Source organism: Patagioenas fasciata, chromosome 2, assembly GCF_037038585.1.
Source record: "Patagioenas fasciata isolate bPatFas1 chromosome 2, bPatFas1.hap1, whole genome shotgun sequence".
Taxonomy (NCBI): Eukaryota; Metazoa; Chordata; class Aves; order Columbiformes; family Columbidae; genus Patagioenas; species Patagioenas fasciata.
In genome coordinates this window covers 79,183,029-79,195,335 of record NC_092521.1, presented here as the reverse complement: position 1 = coordinate 79,195,335, position 12,307 = coordinate 79,183,029, and the positions used below count along the sequence as shown (strand labels likewise).

General features: G+C 37.7%; 1 protein-coding gene across 1 annotated transcript in view; it reads right to left on the bottom strand.

Moving 5' to 3' along the window:
* TRIO (trio Rho guanine nucleotide exchange factor) overlaps window positions 1-12,307 on the bottom strand; it is a 252,964-nt gene that overhangs the window by 81,433 nt on the left and 159,224 nt on the right. Inside the window, 7 exon segments of the mRNA XM_065831948.2 lie at window positions 2,112-2,302; window positions 4,361-4,472; window positions 7,562-7,654; window positions 9,322-9,411; window positions 9,881-9,950; window positions 11,018-11,127; window positions 11,904-11,970. Of these exon segments, the coding sequence (XP_065688020.1) occupies window positions 2,112-2,302; window positions 4,361-4,472; window positions 7,562-7,654; window positions 9,322-9,411; window positions 9,881-9,950; window positions 11,018-11,127; window positions 11,904-11,970 (733 nt within the window).

Below are 12,307 nucleotides of genomic sequence, written 5' to 3'. Positions count from 1 at the left end.
TTAAAGCCTTATAAATTTAAAAGCTTTGGTACACTTGGGTACACTTGTTAATATTATTAATTTTACAAGGGACAACTGAGGGACGATGTGATAGAGGTCTATACAGCAGAGTGGCAAAGCCAATGTATGTTGTGCACTGTCCCTTTCCATACTGTTGCACATCAAATGAAACTAGTGGCAGAGAGTCAAGTTTGAAATCCAACGGAGGGAGGTTGGCCTGTGCCCAAAATATAGTCAAGAAATACAGTTCTTTGCCAAAGGACACTGTAAAAGCTATAAGTCTGCATGAGGTCCAAGGACAAGCCCATGGAGGAGAAATTGGCTGCAGGTTATTGAATGCACAGAATCCCCATTCAGTTGAGGAAACCCCTGAACTGTCAGTTACTGGTGAGTGGGAGAGTATTCTGGCAAAGCAACACCTGCTTGCCTTGTTCCCACAGCCCTCCTTAGGCATTTGCTTTTGGACACTTTATCTTTTGCCAAAGGAGTTCATTAACACATTCTTGTACTAATACAAGTCATGCTGTTGAGTATCCTCTGCTGGAGAAACCATGATGGCCATCGTGCCCAAAGTAAGGAGGATGACCTCACTTTCGTAAAACCACCTTCCAGAGGCAGGAGACATCACAATGTAAAAAAAAAAAAAAAAAAAAATCTTTACCTCAAATCAACATGCATGCTTTCAACATCTGTAGGAAGGTCTTTTCTAAAGATCACACTACAAGAATTCCTATAATAGCAAGCTTCACTACAGGATATTTTGCCAAACAGAATATGAAGACAAAAAGATATGCTTGTATTTTAAAAATGAGGTACGATAAGTGTCTTCAAGATTTCCAATAACTTTTCTAAGACCCAAGGCTATCACTAAATTCCTGTCAGAGGAACTGACATGACAAGCTTACAGGACCAATTTTTCGGCTCTGTCTCCCCTCCCATGTAATGCCTTGGCAGCTGATGTTACCCTCCAGTACACCAGAAGATTTTTGTATTTCAGGTTCTTGAGAGCACCAAAGAAAGGCGTGATCAACAAAACAGTTGCAGCTGTGCAGCTAGCTATCATTTATCAGGAAGGAAAGCAAGTGTTGGAAATTAAGTGACAGAATATGCAAAGATAGGAAAAAAAAGAGGTTTTTTTGAACCAACCTGCTTTACCAGTTTGGACATGGAGGTGGGAAGGGGGAAAGAATGAAGGAAAGGGAGCTGAAAGCAGGGAGAAAAGGTTCAGTATTTATACCATCTAGAGTCAGTCATATATCCCAATAAGATCAACAGAAGAATAATGTATTTCAGAGTGTGATCCTGAGAAGTAAAGTAATTTCACATACTTTTTCTAAACTGTCTAGTAGAAAAGCTGATCTTGTCTCTAGCAGATGCAGAGCAAACCATGGGAGACTGTCTTCTCACTTGGCTAACAAAATTTATAGAGTGTTAATACTGGTCTCACCCAAGTCATCCAATGAGCCAGGAAGGGAAGGGTATGAATTGCAGGGTCAAATTGTGTAATGCATACATGCTACAGCTGAGGAAAGAGCAGATTTTTTTTTTTCTAAAATGAGGAGAAAAAAATTTACATCTTTACAGTAGACCATAAGAGCTATCATTTTATTTACAAAATATTATTGTAGGACTACTAGCCTCAGTAGACATTCTGGAATGAACTTTTCCATAACAAGGAGTTCTTGCCTTTCCAGATCAGTATATGTAGAATACCCACCAAACCAAATTCTTAGCACTGATATTACTACAACAGCAAAAGTAAACAAGTAAGATGAAGGCAGTTTATTAACCTCTTTTCTTCTTTCTGCTTTATACAAATGAGCCTTAAAGAACCAGCAATCATACATACAATTAGCACAAAATCAGTCCAGCTCAATCTTGATTGTCCTTTGTCATTACACCCTTCAGTAGTTGTTTTCAGCCTACTCCTCCTCCTCAAAAGCATGGCAAAGCAGCCAGCTTACAAGATTCAGTCTACATATTCCAAGGCTGTTCTGTCAGTGCACTGTAGGTTGTTCAGGTTCTTTGGGCACATTTAAATCACCTGAGCTTAGTACACAATCTAATTTAGACACTTTTCTAAATACGATCATTTGTACTTCCATACTTACAAAGAGTTTACTCTTGTAAATGTACTTGCTCCTTCCACTGGAATCCTTTACTTCTTTACTGAAAACCAAGGACATCTCAAAAAGGAAAAGGTGCCTCTCTCTTCCCTTTCGAATCAGTGTTTTGGGGTCCCACACTTGGAAGGATTCTTGAAGGATGAGCTCTCCCTGAGATTCTATATTTTCATCAAAGCCTAAAAACCCAGGGAAAGATTCACCATGAAAAGTTGATAATGAGGAAATTAAAAAGCACAGCTTCTGTTTATTAAGTGATCTTATTTTTTTTTTCCAGATATAGCTTGCAAAAGATGGGATTCTGAGAAAGCAAAATGAAAAACAAGACTCAATTTCAACTTTGCAAAATACTGAGTAAACGTAGCTGTAGTTCAAGTCTAAGTGTAAATTTAGAGATCTAACTGTTAAGTTTATAAACTCTTCTGGTAGTATTTCACCAACAAATGACATCTCTCTATGTCAGCTTCTGGTAACCTCTTCCATGATGAAAATGATTTCTCTTACAAGCTCTCTGCCACTGTAGAAAAAGAACAGTTTGCAAGGACAGAGAGAGCACTTCAAGTTGTTCTGACACTGGAAAGCTCCCAAGTGACACCTTTTCTGGTGAGACACCTTCCCTAACATGTACACAATGAGCATGTAAACATGTTCCATTAGGGCACAGAAGAAGATGGCACCTTGGAGCTGTTGCCATGAGATTGGTCTGCCACTGAGTCACTCCAATATCGATCCACAATAAAGCAATAGCAGTTGGATTACTGATCTTGACACATAACAAAAAGATGAAGATTGAGAATATCAACAATTTTACTTCCACTGTAGTGGTACAGCGTTCTCCTGGTTTAATATACAACTTCAGAGTTGTAGGATAACAGAAATTAGTCTACCACACACTTTTGAGTGGTATTAAACTGCATTTTAAATAGATACTGCTTGCCAATATTCTCTGAACAGAAGAGCACCATCCTTCTTAAGAAAACAACAGCTCTCACTCTTCTAAACAGGACAACAGTATGGAGAGCATCAGAGGCAAGTTGCATCAAAATGTTAATTCAAAATACTCCAGAGACATAAAGAGGAAATGTGCTCACTCACTATATTTGTCTAACATGGGATGACTCAACGATACATGCATGAATAAAACCAACTTAGGCAAAAGATTAGGATATTCTCCAGAGTCACATTCCTAGTGTTAAAAGACTATTACCAATGCTGGTCAGCATTTATATTAACACCGTTTCCTGAAAAAAAAGCATTTGGAACTGATCCTGCAAACTCACCAACATTCCTATTACTTACAATCAAGGAAGAAAGGTACTTTTGAGCATCCACATGATTGAGGATCACATGTCAAACCAAACTGAGTTTTATAGTAACTTGTAAAATAGTGGAAATTTTATTACAAGCTCCATTTTAGTACTAGAAGGTAGCAAGAGGAAAAGGAATATTGATTAAAAGCACCCATAAGCCTTTATTCAGCAACTGCAAGGTAAGGTGGTTCTGCTTTTATCTCAAAAAATTTAAATGCCAAAGAAAAACAGTTTCATGACTAAATGTATGATGGCACCATCATACAAGATAATGTGCCAATTACGAAACAGATTTTGGCAGAAAGCTGTTCTAAGCACATAGAAGCAATTACATCCAACCTCCACTGTGTGCCATGAACATGATTATGCTGTTCTGGCTAAGGCTCAGGCTAAATTGTCTTACGTTGACATTTTACTGCCAGAAGATACATTTCATTTCAATCAGAAGTCTGTTATGGAACAGGCGGTAAACAGATGTGAAAACGACAAACTTCTTGGAGACAATTATTTGATATATAAATCAGCAAATCACCTCTAATACACTTATGGTCCTTATACAAAGAAGCCAAGGATATAGTTAGAAAACATATCCAAAGCTACTCTGTCTGACAATTGACCTATTACGTCTAGGTGAGTAGTGGAAAACTTTGTTAACCTACATATTTTTCAGATGTGCAGTGTCAGAGCTATAGATCAGGATGAAAAAACATTTTAAAAAAATTGACAAAACCGTAGTAGTTGTCTGTCACAATTTTCCTAAGTTTGTATTTTTTATACTTCCAAATAAAAGGTGTATAAAATAGAAACCCAGAGATAAGAAAATGTTCGCATTCTTCAGATCTTCTTGACATAGAGTAATATAAAAAGTTATTAAACAAAGTTAATCTACGGCACATGACTGAACTGGAAAGCCAGTTTGAATCCTACCTTCCAGCATGCTGAGGTGCATGGCATCATTGGCTCGCTTTGGCACACTAAGCATCACCTCCAGGCCATCCTTAATCTCACCTTTACCTTCTTCACAGCACGTGAGCAGCTCCTGCAAAAGATGAGCAGATATGAATACTCTTTATTGTCTTTTCCTACACTGATACAATAGACAACCCAATACTACCTTCTAAACACCAAAGAATCATTTTTCGTATGTAAAATCTTTTTGAACTTCTTACTTTGCCAATGACATGACAGCATATTTTGCATTTATCATGATCTATTCTTCAAGGAGCTACCCAAGCTTTCAGTTAACCACCTCTAATTTTAACAAGATCACCTGGAAAAGGGAAACATCGCACCTAGTTTTAAAAAGGCTAGAAAGAACTACTGACTAGTCAGCCTCACCTCTGTGCCTGGGAAGACCATGGAACGGATCCTCCTAGAAGCTCTGCTAAGGTACATGGAGAACTGGGACATGATACAAGACCATCAGCACAGCTTCACCAAGGGCAAGTCCTGCCTGACCAACCTAGTAACCTTCTGTAATGAAGTAAATATATCAGTGGACAATGGGCTATGGATGTCATCTATCTGGACTTCTGTAAAGCCCAGCGGCCAATTGTATCTTGGGCTGCATCAAAAGGAGCGTGACCAGCAGTTCAAGGGAGGTGATTCTGCCCCTCTACTCTGCTCTGATGAGACCCCACCCGGAGGCCTACGTCCACCTCTGGAGCCCTCAGTACAGGAAAGACTTGGACCTGTTGGAGAGGGGCCAGAGGAGGCCACAAAAATGATCAGAGGGCTGGAACAGCTCTGCTGTGAGGACAGGCTGAGAGAGCTGGGGTTGTTCACCCTGGAGAAGAGAAGGCTCCAGAGATACCTTAATGCAGCCTTTCAGTACTTAAAAGCAACCTATGAGAAAGATGGGCACAAACTTTTAAGTAGGGCCTGTTACAATAAGACAAGGGGTAATGGTTTTAAAAACTAAAGGAGGGGAGATTCAGGCTAGACCAGAGGAAGAAATTTTTTACAATGATGGTGGTGAAACACTGGCCCAGGTTGCCCAGAGAGGTGGTAGATGTCCCATCCCTGCAGACATTTCAGGCCAGGCTGGACAGGGCTCTGAGCACCCTGATCTAGCTGAAGATGTCCCTGCTCATGGCAGGAGGCTTCAACTAGATGAACTTTGAAGGTCCCTTCCAACCCGAACTATTCTATGACCTGCTTAATAAGAAATCTTCAAAAGTTACATAAAGGACAGTGTTTTTTCTGATAAGCACACACACAGCTATCAGATGCAGTGCTACATCAACACCAAGAATAACAAAGCTGCCAAGACATGAAGATGGTGGAAAGCAGGACAGCACAAAAGGCCACTTCCTCGCCTCAATCTTTGCTTCACTGCTCCAAAGATCTGCTCTGTGCTACTGCTGATAAGAGGATTTACGTTGTTTCATTTCAAATATTCAGTGAATTACTCTATTCTGTGTTCACACAGTTAAAAGCATCCTACAGACAAAACTTTTGAATACAAACAAGCATTAACTAATGGACAGAAGTCAGAGAATGGAATATACTGAAACACTGTAGTAGAATTTAGGGCGATGCAGTTCCCTGCCCATTGAACATCCCACAGATATTAACATAACAGCACCTCAGTTGTTCAAATTTCCTCACATCTTCTGAGCATTTGAACAGTATCAAGACAAAATGTGGCTTATGTAACCAAAAGGGCATATTATGTTCCTTCTATTATTCAAAAGGTCAACTTAATTCATTTGCTCAGGTTAAATTCCCTTTTCCTTTGTAAAGAGAAAGCCAGGTGACTCCTACTATTATCATCACTACACTATTTTTATTTAACTGCCAATAGCACCATCACAGCACAACACTACATCATCACGCTCAAATCTTGCATGACAACTCCACAGAACAGTGTGACTAAAAAGCTTCCAGGAGGCACAGAAGATGAGCAGCTTCAACACCATTTGGAGAAATAAGCAGAACTTCCAGAACTGTTACATGTTTCAGCTATCATTCCAATTTCAGACTCTACATCCTTCCATGTTATATGTTGCTCTTATAGGGGGATGGAAGAGAGGAAAAAACCCCAAAACCACCAAATAAATCCATTTTACTACGCAGCAAAGCCATCTGGCTCTGCAAACACAGGTGAAACCTATCTATCTTCAATAATGTAGCAGCTAAAGCTTATTTAGATTAAAAAAGGAAATGTTGGAATCAATACCCCAAAATTTCTGAAACATGACAGTCTAGAGTATTTCTGTACGTTATCATTTTATCAAGTTGCACCTTCTTGCAAAGAAGAATAGACAATATGTTTCAGTTAAAAATGACAGACTTGTTTCCATCCAACTTGACCTGAAATAGCCTGCAGTGTTTTTCAGAAATTTTAAAAACAATCATCCACAGCAGCTCTCGAGGGGAGACACAGATCAGTTACAGTGCTTTCGTAGGCTGCTATTACAAAACAAGCAATGCCACCTAATAGAGACCCAGCACAATTCAGGAACACTGCTGCTCAGTCAACAAGTCATCTGCCCATGGACTGAAAGCTCTAACTACACATTTCCATCTTTTTTTTTTTTTTTTTTAATTTCAACAGCGACTATTTACTTTACATTTCCAGGCAACATTAAAAATAACAACTGTTTGTACTCTACAAGTACTCAGTTTGTGTTAGTGTGCATATGTGTATACACACACACATAATATACATTTATGTATTTTGTAAATATTTTATATTATAGTTATATATATGAACATATAAAAATGACTGTATTTTATAGTACTTAATATCATAAACATAGCTAAGGGCTTACCAAAATTTGTCACAGAAACCGTTACAAAAATGTGCCCGTCTATACAGCCATGAATTACTTTTTTACTCTGGAAATGCAAATTATATTTTCTAAGTAAATATTAACAGAGAGGTATCTTTTTTAATTTACAGGAATCTGGACAAAAAGTTGCTTATTTATGTGCTCTTTCATTTTCAGTGGTCTCCTAAATAAATACCCCAGCAATATTTGAGGCTGCCCAGGATGCTGCAGTTTCAGAGTGCAGAGTAAAAAATTCCTCCTGATTTCAGCAAGAGCTTTTCTTTCTTTAGAACAGCAGAAGAACTGATGAAGAAACAGAAGAATGGAAGAAGAACTTTGAATTAATACTGACCTTTAAAAGAAGCTGGTATTTTGTTATCCTTTGGACAGGTTTGATAAGGTAAGAGGAGATAGAGTTGGCCAGTCCATGCCGCTGTTGTATCTCCTACAAGAAAAAGCAAACATTTGAGGACTATGACCACCAACACTCAGATATAGACTACTTTGAGGACTATGCAATAATATACATTAAATACAAAATTATTTTAGCAAGAAGAAATTAAAAAAAAGAAGATATTCCAGCCACAGCATATAATTATGTTGTGCATCTGCCTGCTCACTTTGTACAAACGAAAGATTACCACCTCCAAGGGTACGTGTGAAGTGTTTCAACAAACCTAAATACAAACAGCAATGACTAGGGATATTGAACATAAGGCAATATGTTTGTTTTTTTCTTGGTGTTGTTTTTTGTTTATTTGTTTTTAATTATAATCTGTATTTGTTTCCTTATTCTCAAGAGGGAAAAATCAAACAAATTTCACTGTTCTGGGAACAGCCAGGTCTATCACAGGAAGGCTGAGGTGGAGGTTTCTTAGCATTACCTGCTATTATAGTTTAACTATTCATAGTCACAGAAAGCCTTTCCCCACAAGGGGGAGCACAAAGTAACATTTTCCAACTAAAGGAAAGATATTACCAAGATGCTTAAAAGAAAATAGCCACTTAGAAACAAAAAAATAACGACCTCCACAAAGCTGATAGAGGAAAACAGAATTAGATGATAATGAGACGGGACAATTACAGATTTCAAGTAACGATCATGGCTGAGCTTCGTGGTCAGTGTTTGCCTTTTCTCGCAGTATTGTATATATTTTAACCACACAATTTCTAACAGCAAGTTATGCACCTCAGCTATGTGCTTTCCAAACATTACAGTATCAGAAATTCATATGATAGGATACACATGACATTTTCACATGGCCTAGTGGTGGCATCAATGGAAGCCCCTCAAATTACCTGTGTACAGAATTAGGTCTTGACACTTCTAATCCATTAGGGAATGGAGAGCCCTGAATACACTGATAGAACAGGAGAATCAAAGGATGCTCCTTTGGTGGTGGTGGCAAGAACAAACAATTTGAAAAAAAATTTGTTGTGTGAATTACATAGCTAGTGGCTCAGCACAGTGGAAAAGAAAACAAAAAAAAGGCTAGAGAGCAACCTAATCAAATAATCTGTAAATACACATTCAATCAAAACTAATTCAGTGTGGCAAAAATTCCTCCCTAAAACCTCTAACAGCTGCTACATTCTGGTCCTTTCTTAAGCAGAATATCACATGTAGACCAAGTAACCTTGGGACTGAATAAGCAAGGTGGTTAGTTTAACAGCTCTGAACAATGGCAGTCAATTGAATTACCACTACATACAAGTATAATTTAAAGGTGGTCCAAAATCTTAACAATGATTTCCATCATTATTATACACAATCCAAACTAAGCACATCAAAATGCCAGGATTTGCAGAATGCGCTTTCAAGGTCTGAAGATTCATGTCTCAGTTGCTGCTGCCAGAACCTGCTTCCAGTTCTGAACTGCTCTGATGTGTGATAGCGACTTCTTAGATTTGATTTGACAGTTTTATGAGACCAACTGAGCAATAGAAGTTAACCATGTGAATATAGGAATGATTTTCCTTAAGCTGACACTAAATTACAGCACTAGTAGCAGGAAACTTGCATTTTCTTAAGAAATTAGACACTCAGCATAACTGCAAGCACATGATTCAAACTGCCAAGGCATACTTTTAAGATGGACACAAAGTACTTACATCAAAATATGCTCCTGCATGTTCTAATATCAGCTGGGTAGAATCTGGCTTATTTTTACAGTAAGTAACATACATTTGGAATTTGTCTGCCTGCAAAACAGAATGCAAATTTACACAGGTTATCAGAGAGCACCATTTCTGACTCCAAGTTTTTACACAGTTATCAGAGAACGTATCCTTTCTCTCAATAAATTGAACTATACAAAATTATTTTCCCATTCAAAGTGGCAGCATAAGAAAATAAATCAGGCAAGTAAGACTGAAAACAATAGCAATGTATGCAAAAGTAGATTATTCAAAGCTAAGACAAAGATACGAAACCAAACCTGAATGCAGGTTTAGGCAACTTGCATAAACTTCAAGAGCAGCTAAGCATTGGCATCTGACAGCAATGCCTTAATTTTTTTGTTCCCAGTTAAAGATACACATATTTTTACTCAAATTCGAAGAAGTACTTTTACAAATTTCACAAATTAAAAAGGGATATGAGATCAAGAATCCATCCCTTCACACTTCTGATCTCCCTTGTTACTTCTAAACATAAATCTGATTTCATTACCCAAGTAACGAAGCAGTGCCCAACATCTTCTGGTAACTGTTCATATTTTTCCAGCTCCTTGAGGAATATACTATGTGTAGAAAACAAACAATTAGTACAAGGCACATAAAACATTTTCATTAGGGCAGCTGACACTGATCTATTGTCTGTGAATGGAGGCCGTTAGAAAACTTGCTATAATTCATACCAACAGCATGAATTAAAGAAATAAAGATAACAGGAATTGATAAAAATGTGTAATAATACAAAAAATATAAAATGTAATTCAATACAAATTCTGATGTCAAGATCAGAAATTGATCCAGCAGACATGCAGTTAACACATAAAAGTACACAAAAATATAATAACTGCTGTTGTTCTCCACCAAGAAGGTTTCCTACTGTTTCAGTTCCAAAAAATGTTTAGCCTTCATCTCAAGAAAAAAAGGAGGTGACTTGCTTTTTGGATGCTCAAACTAACACAAAGCATACAAAGGACTGTAAAATTGGGTTCTGGGATATACCAGGTATATTTTATTACCTAGAAGAATCATAATCCAATACAAGGACCAATGAATTAACACAGAGGGAAGATTTAGAGCAAGCCTTCCATACATAGATCTACCCAGAAAACAATCCACTCAGAAGAAACGTAGTGGACAAGACTCTTTCATGCTCTGTACTCAAGTAAACCTAACAATGGTGGGACATCTCTCCACAGAAGCTTCACAGAGCTACAAGAGACTGGGGAGCCCTACTCTTTCCCACTAGCAGTTGCACTTGAAAACCAGAAATGAGGGCTCTGAAGGAATGACAGTCTTAAATTTATTTTTGTGCCATATCTGTATTCTATTGAGTTCAGTGGTTTCCATCTCGTTAGAAAACTGGAAAGCAAACAGCAAAATTTAGATGTACCCAAATAATTTCTTAAAAGCTGATATATGTCTGAGACTGAAAAAGACAGTTTCTAACGGCATACCTACTTGGCTGCAAAAAGCAACAACTGAAACAATTTAGCAATGTGACTTAGCAAGAAATCTTTTTAATTTTTAATGGAAAATTGTCCATTATTCATATGCACAATATTTTCATTAGGAAATCCCCCAGGTCATCATTTGGATTTAGCAGTAATGTGGAAATGGAAGATAAGTTACTCACTTGTTGTGAAACTCATAGATTTCCTGCATGTTTCCAAAGATAATGTGCTCTTTGTTTACAATACCAGGTGGAATCTCTTCAACTCCGCTTGTCATTTCCCATAGATATGTCTGCCCAGAACAAAAAAGATGCATAAAAAGTCATGGTAAACTCTTAAGAGAAGTACCCAGCTATCTGTAAGTATGCATTCCTGGAGAGAAACTGGGGGAAGATCACACAGCGGCATCATCTCCAATTGTGACAGTACCTGTTGTGTCAAATATACCTTGTGATTTTGACAGTAAAATGCAAGTTCTAAAACTGACAATTTAACACAGTCCCTGAGACTTCATAGTTTAAAATGCACAGTGTTCTTGACAACCTCTAATGCTTTAGGATATACCTTATCAAGGTCAGGTCTGCAGTCTAGAAGTTCATGCGTTCTGCGACGGCTAACATTGAACATTACTTGCTTCAGCATAACAATTACTGGGCACTTTTCCATGGAATGTCTCTGAATTTCTATTCAAAAAGTCAGCTAGTAGCAGAACATGTGATGCAGATAATAAGAGAATTAACACAAGCTCTTCTCTATTGCGAGCAAAGCAAATAAAGTAAACCCCTCCTTTTTCCCTTCCCTCTCTGAAACAAAAAAACCCCCACATGTTTATGAATTGTGAAAGAAGCAAATGCTGAAACTCAGTACTGACAAAAGCAAAACATACAGGATTAATTCCAAAATGGCTGTTATCAGATGTAATTCTAAGTTTCTTCTTAACAGCATAAAAGATACTTAATTTGGTCCTATGGCTGCAAACCAGTCATGCTTGGCTGTTAAACCAGAAAGAAACAGAAAGCACTGGACTGAATCCTGTCTTCAAAGATTAGGGAAAAAAAGAAAACTTACATCCATGCATTCCCGGAGGTCTCTTACGTAAGCCTTTTCTGTCTGAATTAGCTCAGCCATAATGAACCTTAGGTGACAACAGAAAGAATAATCAAATCTCAGTCTGTTAGATCATTATAAATGCATAATAACCAGAATACATCTTTGTCCTCATCAGTTTTTGCTTTTTCCACTGCTGCAAGAAAAATTTGAGAACTGAAACGTGAAGAGACAACAGGTGAAGGAAACAGAAGAGGTAACATCCCTCCATTACCAACCAGCTCAAAAAGCATGCTAAAAAATGTCTAACACAGTTTTGAAAGTTTAAGATTCTGACATGCTAGATCTATCAGAACAAGCATATGAATAAAAAGCAATAGGAGCTACTGAGTAATATCACTCTCTCCTTACCATTTATCCAATTT